Here is a 21,414-nt window from a genome sequence, read left to right on the forward strand (position 1 = left end):
CAAATAATAAGACATATTTAAGACATGTTATAACACACATGCTATAATATCAGAACAATAAAAGAAAAGGTACCACAAAGTGTTAACATCATGGAATCTATGGCATTACAAATGTTGTAAGTCAGTGCTCAAGATACAACACAATGAGCTGTGGAGATGTATTAGTAAGTGAAATGCTTGGTACACAAGAATGAGGACCCAAGTCAGATCTCCAACACCCGCATTGGCAGACATAGCAACACATGCTATAATCCCAGCAGGCAGAGACAAAAGGTTCCTAGGGACTCACTTGACATTGTGTCCAATTGGTGAGCTTCAAACTCAGAGAGACACTCTGTCTCAAAAAACAAGATGGAGAGCAACAGAGAAGGACACCTGATGGAGACCTCTGGCCCCCACAGGCACACATTCAGAAGCATGCACACCTCCACACACACACATACACCACCCATGAGTGTGCACATTAAAATTTTAATTAAAAAATAAAAAGCAGGCTTGGTGTGGTGGTGCATGCCTTTAATTCCAGCACCCAGGAATAAGAGACAGGCAGATATCTGAGTTCAAGGCTCACCTGTTCTACAAAGGCAATTCTAGGACAGCCAAGTACACACAGAGAAACCTTGTCTCAAAAAACAAAAATAAAATAAAATAAAATAGTGGCACATCAACTAACATTTACTCAGTGTTTACTACATGTTTGGCACTAGTTTGAGACCTCTTTGGATGTTGCACATCAGATATCCTGCATATAAAATACGTCCATTATGATTTACAACAGTAGCAAAACTACAGTTATGAAGTAACAACAAATAATTTTATGGCTGGGGGTCACCACAGCATGAAGAACTGTATTAAAGGATCACAGCATTAGGAAGTCTGAGAACCACTCTGGCTTACGAGATCATGCCTGCTTTTCCTACCCATGCAAATGCTTCAGCTGCATTTTATTTGAGCAAACCATGTATTTGTCAGGGCAGTGTGATTTTTACTCTTTCTGATATTCCTAAAACAAAACTATTCAAGTACCCAAGGAAGAAACAAACTAAAAATACATGTAAGCATAGGTGATGTGCTTACTGATTTTATATAAACTTGATATTATCTGAAAGGAGGGAACCTCAACTGAGAAGATACCTCCAATAAGTAGGCATTTTCCTAATTAGTGATTGATGGGGAAGGGCCCAGCCACTGTGTGTGGTGCCATCCCTGAGCTGGTGGTCTTGAGTTCAACAAGAAAGCAGACTGAGCAAGCCATTTGAGCAAGTCAGTAAGCAGATGATCCCTTTGTGGCCTCTGCATCAGCTCCTGCCTCCAGATTCCTGGCCTACTTGAGTTCCCACCCTGTTTGAGTTCCCCTCCTCACTGCTTTGATGATGAACTGTTATAGAGAACTGTGAAAGAAATAAACCCTTTCCTTTTCAAGTTGCTTTTGGTCATGGTATTTCATCACAACAAGAGTAACCCTAAGACAGGGAGTGTGTTTTCATTGTTGTCTTTTAATGTATTAGTGTACTGCTTGCATATATACATGAGTACCACTTGTTTGCCTGGTGCCTATGGAAGCTAGAGAGGGCATCAGATCCCTAGAGTTTCAGATGATCATGAACTATAGTGTGGGTCTGGAAAGTGAACCTGAGTCCTCTGCAAGAGCAACAAATGCTCTGAAAAGTTGAATTGTCTTTCTAGCTGCCATTGTTAATTTTTTGAAGAAGAAAATCAAGCAAATTACTCCTATAAAAATAGCAAAAAAACATATTTCTATAGTATTCATTGATTACAGAACACTTCTATGAAGTATCTAAGCACATCATCTTATTCTGCGGATTGAATTATATGTTTAATCCCTATAATGATAATTATTAATAATTCTCATAAAGAAGTTGTGATTAAAGCAAGAGTGCCACTAATTGTCAAACAACTATCTCTATTTTATTTTTACAGCATCAGCATAAATAAAGGAAAAGTGTTTTTATTTCCAGCTCTGGGATTCATTGGGGACCTATGTTGGATAATTTGCTCTATCAGTGTACTTAAAATAAAAGTTTCTAATTTGTCTCCCACATTGTAACAGACTGATGTAAAATGACTTATGATAATGTGTGGGTGCATGTATGTGAGTGTGTGGTGGCGGTGTTGACATTGCTACTAAACTGAATTTGTAGATGGAAAAAGAGGGCAAAATAAAAGCAAAAATATAAAATGGAAATAGTGCTAAAATATTTGCGTACAGACATTTCCTTGAGTCATGCCACAACACTGGTAGGTTTCCAGAAGACATCTCCCAAACAAAACTAAGCAAAAGATACAAAAATAGAGGGGGGAAACAAATCATGATCTGATATCTTCTTTTTGGCATCCATAAGGGAAAAGCAGCACAGTCGTTCAGCAACACCGTTATTAGGCCTTCATAAAAAATACACTGTGCAATGTAATTAACTTCAGTCTCTACAATTAGCATCTAAATAAAAAAGCTGCAAAGAACTCTTATTATGTCCCTCAATACTGACAGTATCAATAACAGTTCATTAAAAGTAATTTTCTAGGAAGGGGGCTGTATGAAATCAATCAGACACAGAGTGTTACAATAAGTTTTAATAATATCTGACCAGTGAGAACACCACAAGAACTTGACCCACAGAATCAACTAAGCAGGGTTCATAGGGACTCATGGAGACTGAAACCACAACAGGGATCCAGCATGGGTCTGAGCTAGGTCCTCTGCACATAAGTTGCGGTTGCATAGCTTGGTGTTCTTGTGGTACCCCTAACAGCAGGAGTGGGGATGTCTCTGACTCTTTTGCCTGCTCTTGGGACCATTTCCTCCTACTGTGTTGCCTTGCCCAGCTGTGAGGGCTTGTGCCTAGTCTTATTGTGATGTGTTATGCCATGTTTAGCTGACTGGGAGGCCTGCATTGTTTTTAAGGGAAACAGAGGAGGAGTGGATATGGGAAAAGGTGAGTTTGAAGGAGTAAGAGGTACTAGAAGGAGTGAAGGTAGGGGAAACCGCAGTCAGGATGTAATGTATATAAAGAATAAAAATCTAAATTTAAAAAATCTGACCAGGCTTTCATAATTACTATTGGAATGGCTTTAAAAATATTACCATATTATAAAATAGCTTAAGATTACTGGCATAGTAGGCATAAAAGTAGGCTTTAAATATTATATTGTTAGATAAATAAATAAATCCTAAGATATTTTAATAGAAAATCCTATACTAAATTAACTATTACCTTAGGCAAGCTATAGAGCATAACCATGTCTGTATTTAACCAACTACAAAACTCAGGTGGTACTTCTTTACAGTAATGCTGGCAAGACTGCATGTGGTAGCATCAGACTTTGATAGGAGTTTTATATAAATGCTAGTAGTGACTCTGCAAGGGGGCTTGATCTGATCTACCTGACCCTATCATCAATGTTGTTATAAACTTTCCAGTCCCATAGGCTACAACTTAAGTACCACAAATTGGCATGCATGATGACACATTGCCCAACCCCTAGAAATTTGTAATTATGGATAAATGGGGCACAAAAATTTAAAAATCTGTGAGTAGTTAGGAATGGGATTCCACATTAAGTCTATTGTAGGCTTTAGTACCATTATTTACTTTCCTCATACTCTTCTATTCAACAGTAATAAATAGGCATGGGTAACTTTAAAAGTCACAGTTTGATACAGCAGAGCAAACAAAGCATGCCATGGCAGCCAAAGCTGGGGAACTGTGCCTCTGAAATGGGATGAGGCAGGGGTATACAGAAGGAAGGTTGAGGAATCTGAGCTGGAGACCTCCATGTCACTGCTAACACAGAGCTTGAGACATTCAAGCACTTTCTGTAGTGTTTGTACCAAATATCCATTTGGATTGTGGACTTCAGTTCCCTGTGAGAGCTAGATTGACAAGGGGAACTGGTAGTGAACTTGAAGGCAAGTGACCCCTGTATTAACCTTACAAAACTTCGAGTGCATATTCAACATCATAGTAGTCCAAGCATCCCAGCTTCTTGCAGTGTGATGTCACATGCTCTAATTTTTTCAAGAATCAATGTGAATAAGTAGGAATTTACCTTAGTACCTTTAAAAGATCCATCAAAATTGATGCTCAATATCTCACATAATCCAGAAATAATGTTTAGCATTATTATATGCATTCTTTAGTGTATTAATCAGGCTTCATATAATGTCTCAAATATACTGTTTTTCTGTTGACTACAATATCAGACAATTTGACATAGTTTTCAGCAAGCTAAGAGACTTAAGGACTACAGGTCATTTTTTCTTGATTTTATCGATAGATTTATTTTTAGGAAACAGTTGTTAAGAAAGAAGTTAAGAAACTTTTACCTTTCATTCTTAACACTTCTCTAATAGTCAATGTTTTATATTAAGCTGCCATAAATTTAAAAGAAAAGCCCTAAAATATTACATTGACAAATATCAATTGTATCAAATCTGTGAAAAGCTTGTAGTTTTAAATACTTGCTTTCCACTAGTTTTAAAATTTTGTAAACTGTACCCTGATAAAACTTAACATTGAGATTGCCAGGTGGAACACAAGCTATGCCTGTGCTTTAAGCACTGTTTCTCAGGGAAGCAGAGTAACCCATAAACAGAGTAACTCACCAAGAATGTACAAATTCCTGTGTGTCCTGAAACCTTATTTGGATCACCTTAGCAATAACATGTAATTAGAAAATTGTCGACCCTATTTATCTATATATGATTGTTCAAAAGAAGTAAATTTACCTAATTAATAAATGTCTGGACACCAACAGTAATTTGTAACACGTGTGCACTAAAATTTAAATTTCAAATAGATTGGAGGATTTGTGAAGTATCATTACACTCTCAATCCTACTTCAAAGTATTAACATGCTGTTAATATTCTCAAATTCTTGTTAAAGACAGATTTTTCCCTTGTACATCAATCCCCTGAAATTTCAAGGCAAGTGTTCTAATCAGAAGAACCAGTAATAATACTTAGCAGAACACATGACATTAATTTGTATCTACAAACTCATAGCTACCAAATCCACAGCTGTGGCTCAGTTTCCCGGCTTTAGAACCCAGTATCCACTTCCTCCACTTTATCACAATGGGTCCATCCCTGTGCCAGAGGTAGAGACTCCTAAATACCTCTTTCAAGATTTGTCTTTTTCCTTAATAAGTAAAGCCTTGATCATTAACTAGAGAACATGACAACCTGCAGAATAAATTTGAAACCAGGTCTGGATGCACAGGCCTATAATTCCACATTCTCAGAAGGTAGCCTGAAAAACTTAATGAAACCCTGTCTCAAACTTTAAAAAAATAATATGAAGGCTATATATAGCCCAGTGGTTAAATTCTTGCTTAGAATGTTGGAGGCTCTATATTCAATCCTCAGTACCACAAAAAGAAAGGAGAGGAGAGAGAGAGAACCCATCATATGAATAAGTAGACACCAGTGGAATCTACTATGGTGGCTAGAATCCTGATTTATATTTCATAACTAGAATACATATTACTTAATGTTATTAATTAGTTCATGACTTAGAAAATATGTGCTAATTTTGGTAGGGCAGCGTGGTAAAAAGAGTCTGGATACCTAATTATCACCTTCTGTTCCCACAGCGGCTGGCCTCCAGACCTGTTTTACACTAAAGAAAATGAAATTCTCACATAATCTGCTGTTATTCTTACCCTGCTGTTCCTAGTTAAATCTAATATGAACATGATATACAGAACAGATCACTTGTGGTAAATTACCATTTTATGTAAAGTAATTACCATTTTATATCATATTTAGGAGAAAAGAACCTCAAGATAGATGATTAGTAATATTCTGTATAAATATGAGATGATGGAATATTTTACTTAACGTCTTCCAATAGTGGTACAATTTGTGGAATACAAATAATAAATTTAGTAACATTTCAAGACACTGAAATTTCAGTTAAGAACCTTTTCGTTAGAGCAGATTGTCAGAGGTGAGGGATTTGAATATTAATCCTCCTGGCTCTTATCTTGCTTGGCCATGATCTAATGGTGGTCAGAGGTCCAATCGGAAACTCCTTTCCTATAACTGCAGCAGCTCTTGGCCATCCTGTACAATGATTCCCTCTAAGCCACCATGCCCACTGCTGATCAATCTAGTGCATTTTTCTGTCCTTTGTTTTATGGCCCAGAAGGGAGTCTATCATGGTAAATTTTCCCTGTGTATAAGAGAATTTGCACTCTGCCCTTCTTGGGTAGAGGGTTTACTACAGGTCAGCAAGGTCGAATAGTTTCAGTGTTTTCAGGTCCTCTGTGTCTTACCTGAGTTTCTGTGCACTCGTTCTGTCAGATAGTGACAGGGAAGAGTTGACAGCTCCAGGAGTAACTAGATTTGCCTGTTTTACCCTTCAGTACTGTCTGTCTTATTTATTTGAACCTCTGTTCTGTAACAGGGGTAACCACATTTTAGACTGCTATCTTGTGGGTCAATTCTGCCTTTTATCCCCAGTCATTTTCCTCATTCTAAAGTCTATTATCTCTAAGATTAAAATACACACTTACATACATCTTTTGATTAGTGTTTGTTGATAATTGGGTTTTTCTCATATGTTTAAATTTTCTATATTATCGTATTTATAGTGGGTTCCTTCTTTCTCTTCTTTTACTTAGTCCCATCTGAAAAATCTGTGTTTCCATTTTTAAAATTACATCCATTCATTTGCCAGTGCTCTCCTTCTATTATGTGTGCCCTGGGGAGCAAATTCAGTTTACCAGGCTTGGCACTGTGTCTTTACCCATTGAGTTCCCCTTCAGCCCTGTCTTTCAGTATTTGGACGAGTGGGTTTCAAACGTTTCCACAGGGATCACCTAGAGCCATTCTGCATGTAAGATATTTACTTTATGACTGATAACTGTAGCAAAATCACTGTTAGGAAGTAGCAATTAAATTGATCTTAGGATTAGGGGTCACCACAACAAGAGGAACTCTATTAAATGATCACAGCATTAGGAAAGTTGAGAACCATTGATTTAAACCTATACATTCAAAGTGATTATTATTGATGCATTAGATTCAGATAATTTTACTTTGAGATCCCTATACTATTGTAAATTTTCCTTTAAACATTCACATATATTTTAAAGATCTTAAGAAAATAAGAATAATATTTCTAAATATTCAAAAATTACAGTAATCTCCTGTTACAAGCTCTGTAACTTCAAGCTAATGGTTTCCATTCTCTTACCTGGTAGATTAAGACACAGGTTTTTTGACTATGAACAGTCTGGGTTTAGCCCTAACAGTACCTTTCCTTAGCTAGGTTGTACTTGGGAAGTTGCTTGTTTCCCTGAGTCTATATTTTCCCACCAACAAATTGAACCAATGCTATAAACATCTTCCAAATAATTGTAGAAAAGCACTCATCTTGAGTTTGATACAGTTCTAGGCTCTAAGTAATCATACTGCTACCTCCTGTTAGCCAAGGTGTGTACAGTTTAAAGCAAAGGTTAGAACTCTTTGAATTCCCAGTGACCAAATGAATAACAATGGCTTCACTCAGTCCCATCAACTTTTGGTTTTCCTTTGTACACTGCCATCTAATAATAAAATTAGCTGCCTCATGGGATTGCTAGAAGGTAACAAATGATAAATAATATGTTGGAAACTACATCTTCTCAGGGAATGTTTTTATTCTTCCTGCATGCATCCTCTCTCCATTTTATGGCACATGGGCTGAGAAGATTTCGATATTCAGTCTAACTTTATAAAACAGACTTTCAGTTAGCTAGGATGAATATGCTCAAGAGAGCTACCACATGGTGGTGACTCCATTTAATAACAATGTTTCATATGTATGACAAACACTGAGGGTAGATTTTACCTGTTCTCACTAAAAAATAATAATCCATATGAAGAACTATACATACTCATTTGCTCGGTTTAGCCATCCTGTAATATGTAGGTATTTCAAATCAACATGTACATAATAAATGTATAATGTTAATTTTTAAGAGGGCCGTCTATTTTTATTCAAGTTCTAATAACATTAGTCATAACAATAGTTTGTGGGACATGTGTGTGTGTGTGGCCCACACTAATCTATCTCTCCTCCTAAACTGTGCATAGTACACAGGTGCACCGGGAGGTCAGATTCTATCTCTAGTGCTGACTGAGTCACCTATTCCTGTGGCTATATGCAAATTATCTAATCTTGCAGCATGTTGTTCCCTTTGTGGAATGGAATTTCCATACTTCCTGTTACAGAGGCTAATTTTAAAGAACATTTATTGGATAACTGAATCATTCTTTCAAAGTATAACTTTTCCATCTCTTAACACAGTAAGACACTTAAACTGGTCATTGAGAACCCACATAGATGAACAGAAAGGCCCAGTTAAGGATGGGTCAGTGTTACAATTAAAACATAGCTTTTGTAGTCTTACAGACAGGAGTCCATTTTCAGTTCTGTTATTTATTATCAATTGAAAAAAAAAGGTATGTCTCTGAGCCTCTGTTTTGTCATCTATAGAATGGGTACAATATAGACATAGGTTGTTATAAAGATTAAACACAAGTAATGTTTTAGGATGGTAGTTGTTACACAGTATACTCAAATGATAGCAATTATTATTTTGCCCTGCTCTGACTCACAGTTTAACTTTAGACAAAGTGCAAAATCCCTCTGGGTTTACTTATTCAGCTCCAGAATACATATGTCATCTGGCATCTTCACATGAAACACTGCAAGATAAAATTTAATGGTGCTCCAGTGGTATTTTGTATTTCCCTGAAACTAGTTTATCATCTTAGAATTACTGTTTGAAAGTCCTGACAACTCACCCTCCCACACAAACCATGTATGTACTTGGAGAAATGTCAGGCTTGCAGGTCCTGGCATGATGTGTTGACGCCTCTGCAGCCCACTTTCATCCTCAGCCTTCAGTCCTTCATGATCCCTAATCTAGTGATCTCTGACCTGTGAAGTTGTTCTTTACATTTCCCACCCATTATCTTTAATTAAGTAGCTCCAAGAAAATATGCTTGAATTAATTCTATCTTATTCTGTTTTGTTGAGTTGAGGTTTTATATATTTCCCAGGATATTCATGAACTTTTGAAACTGAACAATCCTACAGCTTCAACTTCCTGAATGCCAACCTGAGTAACTAGTAATATATTCTAAACCCTAACACTGATAGAGCCATTGAACATCCATTGAACATAATATCACAGGAGAACTATTCCACAACCACTGAGGATAGAACACTATTAGATTTGGGTATAAAACTCAGTGCTGATGTTTCCATTTGTTCCCTCTTTAAAATGACCAAACTCATTTCAGAAGAAAAGACAGTTGATTCTGGCCAATGAACTTATTTGCAGAAAACAGTGATGTAATCTAAATGTTGTGCTCTCACCTTTAAGACAGTAGGAAAACTGGGTCACATGTTCATTTTATAGCATTAGTAAGACAGCTGGTTCTTTAAAGATGTTTAGAAACCCATACATGAAAGTGGAATTATCCTCCAGCCTTTCCTTCTCAGCACTTGTGTAGACAACTTCAGGTTGGCTTTATACACCATCTGTCTGTTGACTATGTGTTCATGTTTTATCCATGAAGATATATGGTGGAGTTTTCCATTCCTGTCAAGCTCTCCAATGGCTGAAGGGTTCTTCATTTACCACTTGTGATAGACACTCTGTTATAGATAAAAAAAAAAGGCCTGGACTTCCAGACCACAAGTGCAGATGCTGGATCCCACAGTGAGCCTGGACCATTCGAACCACACACCTCCTTATCTTTTAAAAGAAGTGATAACAGTAATCACTTAGGAGAGCATTACTCAATGGAATACACTTTACAGGTTACACAATGTGAGGCCAATGAAAGCTTGCTGAAAGCTTTTTCTATGAACAGGACTGACCTTAGCCAGAAGAGAAATGAATGCATGTGAAACCCTTGTAGCACAGACATGTCGCAACTCTAAACCTACCTGTCAATGAAAATTCCTTTCAATATCATTACTGACTAATTTCCGGGTGTGGTGTAGTTTTACAGTGAAGTTTTTCCTGTAAACAAGTCTATTTTGAAGATGAAAATAAGACCTGCTTCCCTGTTTGACATAAACTACCCAATATATCTGTACCCTCCCTTCAGTGTCCACACCTTCTGAAATTACCCTTGCCTCCATAATCATCACTATGCTGCATAAATAAGTGCTCATCTTCCTTGAAGGGAAAGGTGACTAGGGAGAGAGCACCTCTCATTAAGATATAATTATTTCAATTTAAATAAAGCAAAGGGTGACTTCTTTTTAATAACAACTGTTTCGTTTACTCTTTTTTTTCTCCAGACTCACATAGTCTTTTCTTTTTATGTCCACACTATATTGTTTTTTCCTCAAACATCATGGATTTGAGATTACTTTGGGCAAATCTTTAACATGATGTTCAACTACAGGTTTATGAGGCTTTATGCCATGGGGCTAAATAACTCTACTTGTATTAAGTGCTTATTGATTCTTTTTTTTTTAGATTTTGACTGTTTTTATTTAAACGCATTTGTTTGACAATTTCATACTGTGTTTACATAGTTCCATGTACAATGCCTTCTGTCTGTCTCTACACTCCCTCTCAAATTCATAATCACCTCTTCTTTTTTTTCTAGTTTCTAGATTTTTTGTTTGTTTATTATTATTATTTTAATTATTTTTTATTTTATTTTCCAGTTTAAATTTAGATAAGAAACGAGGGTGTACATGGGCCAGTCTTTGAGAAGTAGTTTGTAAGTAAAAATTGTTTATTACTTTAATTTTAAATAGCTTGCTTCACATGTCAATCCCGGTTCCCTCTCCCTTCCCTCCTCCTGCACTCTCCCTCACCATCCCCTCCCCCCCAGCCTTCCACCCTATCCCCACTTCCTTCCACATAGGGGATATCTAGAGTCTGTCATTTCACTCAGGGCAAGGTCCAGACACTCCCCTAAGAGTCCAGGCTGAGACAGCATCCTTCTTTGTGTTATGGACACACAAAGTCTGTTTGTATGCCAGGGATAAACACTGATCTACTGCCCAGGGCCCCATAGGCTGCCCAGGCCTCCAAAATTAAAGTTGTATATTTTATTTAATTTGAATATTACTCATTTTGCCTTCAGTCATTTAAAAAATATAGATATTAGTCCCTATAAGTTTGATCCACTTACTTTTAACTTTTATTATCATCAGTTACTGGCAAACACACTTAGGAAAGTAAAAATATTTGGGGGGTGGGATGGGGTTGGTGGGGGCATGGAAGGACAGGGAACTGGGATTAGTATGTAAAATAATATTGCTTTTAATTTCAATAAAAATGTATAGAAAAAATATTTAAGAAATATCTTCTCCTCCCAAGTCTCCTCCTATAAGCCTACACAGTGAGGATTTCTTTAACTTTCTTCTTCTGTGTGTGTTTATAAAATCAATGTGTTGATCTCTTTGTACTCAAAGAATAACAATTTGAAGAACTTGAAGAGTAGCAGGATGAATCTTCACCCAGTCCAAATAATTTCCTTACCCTCAAATGTCTTAAATAGTCATTCTCATTTAGATGGGATAGGGAGAAGGCAGTCAGGATTTGGCTAAAGATGAAGGTGGATATAAATACAACTTCCCAACTATTTCTTCTATACTCCAGTAATGAGACAAAGTCATCAAACTGAAACCATCAACATATATATATTTCTATTTCTTCAGAGCAATCCTTTTGAAAATTTGTGTAATAAACCTAGTTCATTTCAACCTCAGCCATCCCCTTGATATCTCATCCAATATTGCACCCATCCCCACATAGTCTTCTTTATCAGTCATAAAACCTTCGGATCTAGGAGTTTTTTGATTTTTAGTTGGTGGGATTTTTGTTTACTTAAAAGATAATCTCGTCTATTCTGAAACAGGACTTTTGAAAATTAACAAATCTTCTATTTTAAATAAGAGATAAATTATAGAAAAAGAATTCATTGCAATATTTGCTTCATTGCAGCTTCTCTACATGTTAAGACTGAAATTCAGTCAGATCTAACACAGACAAGATCTGGAAGCTAGTATGGAGAACTCAATAGAGACTTTCTTAAGTACTATTTTCTACAGTAATATTATAAAAATGAATGAAAGGAAGAAGAAAAGATACAAGGAGCATCAGGGGTTATTAAAATGATGTAAAAGGCAGACATCCCTATATTTATAAGATCTGTAGTTCTTAGTTGACTCTTAGAAATAGTAGAGGAATATCCAACTTCTCATTAAATAGAGAACTTCTTCCAGTTACAAAATCAAGTTTTTCCTTATGCAGTGAAGGCACAGATTCCACTGAAATTTTTATATTCTCTTCTCAAAGTGCTAAGGATATTTACTCATCAAGTATAAATCAAGCAGATTTATCAATATGCTTTAGAAAATAAATTTTAATATAAAATTAAATAAGATTATTTTGAGTCAAAATTAGTAGACTAAATTTTTGTTACTGCTTAGGTTCTAACATTAAAAGAAAATAATAGAGAAGTTTGTTGTGGTCAAGTATATCGGAGTTTGATGTGTGTGTTGTGCTGAGGTTTGAGCCCAGAGTCTCTTACAAGCCAGGTAAATGCTCTGCCCCTGAACTACTACATCTCCATCACTGGGTTTGTTTTTGAAATCTAATTATAACAATTTAGCTATTCAAAGCAGTCATCTTTAATTGTTTCTTATTTTTTCAAAGTAGGTTATACTTTTTAGTTTTGGACTACTTAGAGAAGTAAACAAGTTTAATTCACATTTACATTTCTTATGTATACTTTATGAAATAAGTATATTTTCTCATAAGACCATGAGCCTAAATTTGAAAAACATTGTATTCTTCCCCAAAACAAGAAAACTAAGCATAGCAGTACATCACTGTCTCCATTACAGTTTGGAAAACCTCTGAGCCTAAGCAGACAGAAAGAGAGAGGGAACACTCCTATTGAAAGGACAAGAACCTACCTGGCACAGTGTCATGTAAAAACCATACTAAACACAATTGGCTGGGGAGCCAAGTCCTTGGTTGCCTCAGACCACTTCAGACTACAGTTACTGGGTAGAAAGGAGACAGGAACTCACCGATACATCGCTGACTAGCAGGATCCTAGACCTGTGGTGACTGGTCCGCGACTGAGCGTGTGCATCAGCTCATCCGTGGCTTTGTAGGTTAAAGTGAGGTGAAGAAAGAAGTCACTTATGAACCATAGAGAACCAGTCTGACAAGTCTTGGCTAGTGTGGGGACTATTTGTGTGACTAGTGCGACAAAGACACTTTTTATAGAGAGCAACAAGAAGAATAACTTATAAGAACTTTCTAGGAGCAAGGACTTAAAAGCAATTGTCTTGAGCTACTTTTAAGATATTAACATTATGGGGATTTTAGGATGTTCTGTTTTTAAATTACAAAAAGGCAAAATTAGGGTTAACCTCAGCCTCCTCAAGCTTCCAGGTTAATTAAGCGAGCTGCCTGACAAGGACTAACACCAGTATTTTGTTTTGGAAACTAAGCTGACACATTTTCTACTCAGCCAAGCATATAAATGAAAGTTTCCCTTTGGAATTAACTATAAGCCAGATGTTGGAAATACATCAGAGATTAGAAAAACATTAGCATCTTAAAACTGTGTGTCACTGCTGTTCTAGAAAAGTCAAGTCATTTACAAATACTAACCTCCACTTAAGACAGTCTATTTCTTTCATTTTATTAGAATCTGGCACATTGCCTAACTCACTGTTTTGTTTATTTCAGAAAACAGATAAATATGTTTGTCAATGTGTTCTTGCAAACAGAATTGAAGTATCTCTATATTTGCTTGAGACATTTTTTCAAATTGCTTTCTCTAATGCTCACAAAGAAGGTTATCTGTTCACCTCCCTGATCTCATGGTGTTGTAACTCTTGCCTACTGGAAAGGAACTTTTGTTTGTCTCTCACTTTACTCGGTTATAAAATTTCAACAGAAAGGAATCTCTCGTAACATACACAGACTCTTAAAATTACACATGGAAAAGAAAGAACACTGCTTGATTATACTATGTAACCAGTTATCCCAGGGCTTGAACAGGGGCAAGATGTAGGGATTCTTGATGAGGAATGGGGTTGAAGTCACTCTAGCAGTATTGCAAGGAACCTCCACCATGGGGAAGTTGTCCTTGTGTCTTCAGAAATGTCCCTTTTTACAAATCCCTCCCATTTGGACTCAGGGAACCCTGCAGAAGTAGAAGAGCCTGAAAGAATGGAGGGCACCAAGGAAACAAGGTCTTTTAAACACAGTAGAAACAATTCACACAAGGACTCACGGAAACTGAGGCAGCTTACAATAGGACCTGCAGGGGTCTGCACCAGATAGGTTCCTAGAACTGAAAGCAAAAGTGGACACGAGACCTCATCCGTAATTCTAAAGCTTTCTCCAATTTATAACCACTTGCAAGTGAACATTCAGTTTTCTACAAGGGAGTCTCACTGGGGAAAAAATTTATTCTTAAGGTAGGCTGTATGCCCAGCAATAGATGGTCAACAGAATTTGAATTTCTGATCCTCTCCCCTCTGCTAAGATTACCAGCAAGCACATCTGGTTTTATGTGGATAGACCCAGGTCTCTGTGAATACCTGGGCAAGTATTCCACCAGCTGAGCTCCATTCCTAACCCAAGAGATGGGCTTTTTATATTTAAGTTAATAAATCACTTAATACAGGTGAACAATAAGCATATTTACTTACCTGAAATAATTCAATATATGCATCAATTTTTGTCTACTTAAAATTTTATCCAAAAATAAAAAGGCAACAAAATATACTAAAAAACCAATTAAACAAAAACAAATCCTTTGGATTTGAGATTACATTGTTCTTAAGCAGTCTTTAAAAGTGGCACCTCTGACAATAAAACATTATCACTTAGTAATTCTATATCTTATTTGGAACTTAAGTTCTTTTGAAAATGTTCGCTAAGCATTTATCTTCAAGGGAGAATGTACTTCTCTTCCAAATAACTCTGGGCCAAGACTTTCCAGACTCAGCTAACAAAAATCTCATTTCCTTTGTTCTTTCACAGAAACTACATCTCAAATTCAAATAAATTCTTTATATGTGTCTAAGATGGTATATATGTATACCTAGAAATAAAGATGCAGAAAATGAGAGGACAGTCTTCAACTTTGGTTAAGAACTATTAGAACATGCTTCTACAAAATCAGGAATTATGAGTATCTAAACAGACTTAAATAGGTATCTGTTTAAAAGTATTGAAAGATAATCACAATCCCCCCCCTATTCAGGCCACTCAGAAGCCACTACACAGCTTGCGGAGACATTTCAGTGTGTCCTGAATTCTACTCTAATGCATACAACAAAAACAGAGTAATGTCATGCATGTGTAACCTCAGCATCATGGGGGTGGGAGTAGTGGTGGAGAGACAGGAAAATCCCTGGAGTTTTGTAGCTGGCCAGTCTAGTAAGTTGGTAAGTTCCAGGATTATTGAGAGACCCTGCCTCAAAAAATAAAGTGGAGAGCAATGGAGGAAGAGGACATCTATGTTGACCTCTGACTTTCATAGGCACACAACCTACTCACACACAAAGTTGTAACAGTACATAACATCAAATTTGACGGTATAGTTAACAGTTTAGTAGAAACTTGAAAATGACAAGGAAAAGAGATATGAAAATATCTGATTTGAAGGCTCCACTGGGAGAATTCATGAATTTAGTCATTTTTGATAGTCACTCTTAGAGTTGTAGGATATAAAAGCAACATTAATCATTTCAAAACTATCTCTAAAAGAGACAAAAATGTTTCTTAGAGAAGAAGTTCATCTTTTATTCAAATACTCTTTCTTTGCCATTTTGGAAATCATTCTGTATCTGCATCAGAAGCGATGGAGTGAAGAAACATTCACCCTGGGCATGAATGAGTTATGATTGTCACAATCTATGGAATGGTGAAAGAAGAGTCAAGAAAAGATCTGTGCAGTAGAGTCTCTTGTAAGACCATAGTAGATATATCACATTGCATAACAAGTTAGCAACTTGACCACAGGTATTTTTATCAGCCAAACAAATTATTACATTGTCCTTCTATACAGTTAGCAATTTTACTACAATGGCTATCTGGTGCCATAAGCTTCAGAGGTATACTGCCACTGTGGCTAGTCAGGGATGTTTTTATCATTGCTTAAATACCTCTTAGCTTGTACCAAGTTCTTTAATGCTAGATAAAACACAGATGTCTATAATAATCTGACTAATTTCTGGAAGCCCTTAAAATTATCCAGAGGTTGTATCACTGTAATAATAAACCAGTGCTTTTTATTAGTCATTTAGTGGGACACATATTATACACTGACAAATATTGTTAAACTAGCTGTCTGGGTAAGCAAAGGTGTTACCATTAGTGAATTTATTCCCATGGTGCATACAGCTCCTATTGGGCTCTAATTATTTGGTCTTGGAAATAAAAAAAGATATCTGTTCCCTTTAGGAAGAGCAGTAACCTTTCCCTATGAATGCTGTTCTACACATGAATCTACTTACTAGCCTACATGGCTCCCTAAATTTCTATGTCATCATATTAGAAGATGAGTACTCAGTGCCATAAGGACAGGACACTATAAGACCTCATAGTTTGCTTACCCTTCTAGGTGGAGAAGTGACTGATCCAAAATTTTGGCATCTTAGTGAACTATTTTCAATTGTGAGCTGTTAAAATAGTCCTAGTCATTCAAAATCCTTCTTATTTCTAGATATGATTTCTATATAGTTTTACACTTAAGACATTGGAACATGATGCTCATCATTTCCACTGAGTTGATGAACAGGGTTATTATCTATATAAACCCAAAATCACTTGACTACTCCTGTCCCATATCCAAATACTAAGTCTTTTCTTTTACCACATGGTCCTTTTGTTTGCTCCTACACTACTGAATTTGGCTCTGCCTCCCAGATTTTATTATGTTGTTCCTGTCTTCTGGAATTCTTTTTCTTCTCATTTTCTTAGTATTCATTCTCTCACTTCATTCACATCAATACTCATATATCAACTACTCCTGAGAGTACTGAACACTCCATCAAAAACAGTCTGTCATAATATCCACAGTAATTCAACTTTTTTTTCATTTTATGATTATATGAAAATGGTGTGTGCATCAAGTAAAAGCTATGGTGTGAGATGTGAACATTTAGCTTTTCCTAGACTAACACTGTTTGTTACAATATTCTCTGGGCATCCTGGGCAGCAACAGTGAGGCACAACCCTGGGCCAGATAAATAATTGTGAAGATCGATCACCTTTTCTCACATCATGGTGAATTTCTAAGCTGTGATGCTTGGTAGGTCAGGTGTTTTAGGTACATTTTCTCTCAGTATTTTCAACTTACAATGGGCTTCTAGAGACATTAACATTGTTTCAGGGCCTGAAGAGATGATCAGCAGTTAAGAGCACTGGCTGTTCTTCTAGAGTTCATGAGTTCAATTCCCAACAACCACATGGTGACTCACAACGATCTGTAATGAGATCTGGTGCCCTCTTCTGGCCTGCAGGCATAAATGCAGGCAGAAGTCTGTATACATAATAAATAAAACAATATTTTAAAATTTGAATTTAAAAAACATTGTTCTACATAGAGGAACATCTGTATCTCCCATTAGCCTCCACTCCTACAGCCACTTTCTTTTCTGTAAGATTATTCACACACACACACACACACACACACACACACACACATATATATATATATACATAATTTACTATAGTACATATAGTTTTTTTCATTGAAATGCAGTCCCTTCAAACTAGAAACTGCATCTACTCTTTCTTGGATCTGTACTCAAAATTTAGACAGTGCCTGACATAAATGCACTAAGAAAATGCCAGTTTTGAGGACTGGGATGTAGCTCAGTGACAGAATGCTTGCCTGATCTGTATAATATATTAGCTTCAGTTTTCAGCATCACAAAAAGAAAATTGTTTGTTGCATATTGCTTTACATGCAGTCTGTTCTTGGAGCACTATAATACTACCTGCATAAATGAGTAGCAAACCTCCACATTCCAGTAAAATGGAACTAAGACTTTGGAACATTTACTGTCACACCCTCCTTTTAGCACTTCCCACGTACTTGTTGGTCTAATCTTCACAATAATCTTACATAGTAGGTGTTATTATTTTGTTATCTCTTTGCTGATAAAATAATGGAGACAGGAGTCACACAATGGTATATGAATTAGCTGTGATTAGAACCAACTCTATAGTTTGTTGCATAGGCTATTAACAACTGTGTTGTAATGTTGCATGTATCACTTCTAAACCAATGGTTTCCAGCTTTAAAGTATTTTTAACTTTAAAAATAACTATAAGAGCACAGCTTTCACTCGGGAAGCACAGGCAGGTGGATCTCTGTGAGCTTGATGCCAGCCTAGTCTACAAGAGCTAGTTCGAGGACAGCCTCCAAAGCCACAGAGAAATCCTGTCTTGAAAAAACCCAAAAAAACACACACACACACACACACACACACACACACACACACACACACACAATCACTTTTCTGAGGGAAATTTCAGATTTATTAAGTAAAGAAAATTTCAGGGTTTATTAAGACAAAATATGCAGTCAGGTTTAAGCATGGACATAAAGAAGGAGGTCAATACTTAGAAACATGGTATGCATCCAACACAAGAGGTAAGAGTGGTCTTCATTAGTGAAATTCACCTATGTAAAACCACAATGTGTTGAATGTAGGCTAACTAGAAAGCAAATATGTGTAAATTGCTATATAAATTGGATGCATTAACTGCTCAAGATTCATTGCTACAAAATCTTATTTGCTTTCTTTTTAAAATTTATTTGACTAAAGTTAACATAAAATCTTGTTCTGAAAGAGAGAAGTATAACTTTCAGAATAATAATGATTCAGTACATCGATAGTTCAAAAGTTATTTTTCTAATATTATGATCTTCTCTTAACAACTGACGAACAGTTACTGGCTTCTGGGAGAGGGAGAACCATTTTTCTGCAAAGGTATAGGTCCTAATATGCAGGCCCCACTACAATCAATCAGCTAAACATGGAAGTATATGACAGCATACACTGGAAGAAGATGGTGATAATGAGGGAGGGGGAGGAGGAAAAGTATGACTAGGAAGACAAGAAGGAGAAGAAGAAAGAGGGAGGAAGAAGAGGGGAAGAAAGGAGGAAAAAAAGTAAGAATGGGAAGAGAAGAAGGGGAAGGGATGTGGAAAAGGAGGGAACAAAACAAATTTGGGAGGTCTAAAGAGGTAGGAATGAATCTTGAAGGACTTTACTAGTGGGGAAGACTAAGAATGAATATAATATATACATATATGAAGATGGTCTAAAAGAAATTACAAAAAAGGGGAACAAAGCTTCAACTCACCATCTCTTGTCACCAAGTAAAGCTTCCAGTGCCAGGATTAGGTTACATATTGTTGAGCTGTTGGCCAAAGGAGTCCCACAGGAATCCCCAAACAATCCAAGCTGTTTGCCAAGACTATAGGTTGTTTTTCCCAAACTGGCAGTAAGGTCCTATTCCTGAAAAACACAACTCATTCAAAAAGTCAAGCTGTTGACTACCTAGAACTTCCACAACTTCTGGCTAATGTTCTTGGTACCAGAAGGTACACCACAACACCACAAGCTACTAAAGGAGAAACGTAAATGCCAACCCAGCTACAAACACTCTGTAAAATGGGGTCCTGCCTGCTGGATAGGCTAGTGAAAAGGTGGCATAAAACTTGAGAAACCAACCAATATCTGATTTAACTTAAGGACCACTCCATGAATAGAATCCAACACTGATTGGATGACCAAGATATGTCTTTTTTATTGTTTTCCCAGCAGTGTTGGGGAATGAGCCAATACTTGCTAAGAAAGTACTCTTCTACTGATCTATGTCCTTATTTTGGTATATGCCAACGTATTAAATGTTAATGTCTTATATAAGGAATCCTATTTTGTAGCATTTTTAATGCTTGCCATGTTAGAAGAGAAAACTATTGTCCAGAGTTCTTTTGATGAAATAACTTGAAATACAGAGAGCCACATGCCATAAACAGAGGTAGCATATGTGAGTGCAGACCTTTCTTCACCTAACATCCCATTATTCTCCATTAGTCAGCCCTGATTAACCGTGTTTCCTCTATCACCACCTCAGAGGAGTTCCTCAGTAGTTAGGCGTGTCTCTTTCTGAGTTATGAAATGAGTTCCACCTCACACCTCACCTTTCAAGACAAATGCCATTGCCAAAAGCCTTTTGAATACTGACACCACAGTGCTCTTTTAATGATAAAGTGATAAAAAACAATAGATTAAATTGGAAAATAAGTTAAAATTTAAACAATTTAATTCATAAAATTTTAGTGGCCAATGTGCTTACTATACAAGGTTCTAAGTTAATTTTTGTGCAGCAGGAAGGCAAATAGGGATTCTCCAGTTGTTTGCATAAGCAAAGGGCTAAGGCTTGAAGAAGAGACTGTTTCTGCCAGATGCAACAGCACAGTTCTGTGAAAGGAACACATGTATTCCCAATCCACAAGTCCAAGTTATTAAACTCTGTAGTGTAAGAAGTTTCCCCTTCAAATGCCACTTTAGCAATCACTTTGCTTATGGGAAAATTTTTATTCAAAGAGGGAATTGTCAATCCCTCCTTGTCCCATATGGTAAGAGCACCATTTTCCTGGAAGATTTCTCTGAATCTATAAAGGGAACCCATTTTATGTTTCAAACACAGTAGGCCTTTATACAATGTGGTACTTATCAGCCACTTTTGCAGTGTTAGATTTAACTTATGTCCTTCCCAACATGGTCTCTCCTTAAAGTCAGAGACTGTATCCCTTCTGGCCACAGTAACCCCAAAGATTTTTTTCTAAGTCTCAAAACCACAGTTGGCATCCACAGATTATTTCTTAAAAGGATGAATATACCAGCACTTGGAGGTTTGGGGTCTGTTACTTTTCTATTGCTGTGATAAAACACCATGGCCTGGCAACTTAGAGAAGGAAGAGTTTATTTGTGCTATGGTTACAGAAAGACAAGGGGCCACCGTGACAGGGAACTGTGACAGAAAGAACTGAGAACTCCCATCTTGGACTGCAAGAAGAAAGGAGAAGGAGGAATTTGAAATGGTGCCAGTCTTTAAACTCTCAAAGCTCACCCTAGTGAGCTTCCTACAATAAGGCCAGACCTCCTAAAGCTCCCAAATAGTACCATCAACTTGAGACCAAGTGGTCACATGCCCAAGACTAAGCCAGGTCAGGAGTGGAGTGGGATATCTCATTCAAACCACCACAGAGTCTATGATCCTCTAGCAGAGTAGTGATCTAGGGGTGAGTAGGCCAAGTATCTATTGGTTAAGAAAGTGAAAATCAGTCCTCTAATGGAATATGCTAT

General features: G+C 36.8%; 1 protein-coding gene across 1 annotated transcript in view; it reads right to left on the reverse strand.

The window, feature by feature from the left end:
• LOC101823627 (transmembrane serine protease 11E) overlaps positions 1-13,194 on the reverse strand; it is a 47,575-nt gene extending 34,381 nt beyond the window's left edge. The window contains exon 1 of the mRNA XM_040747294.1: positions 13,087-13,194. Coding sequence (XP_040603228.1) covers positions 13,087-13,094 — 8 coding nt within the window. The 5' untranslated portion in view covers positions 13,095-13,194. The remainder of the gene's footprint in view (positions 1-13,086) is intronic.
• Positions 13,195-21,414: the final 8,220 nt, after the last annotated feature.

The sequence above is a fragment of the Mesocricetus auratus genome, unplaced genomic scaffold (assembly GCF_017639785.1).
Source record: "Mesocricetus auratus isolate SY011 unplaced genomic scaffold, BCM_Maur_2.0 Super-Scaffold_100006, whole genome shotgun sequence".
NCBI lineage: Eukaryota > Metazoa > Chordata > Mammalia > Rodentia > Cricetidae > Mesocricetus > Mesocricetus auratus.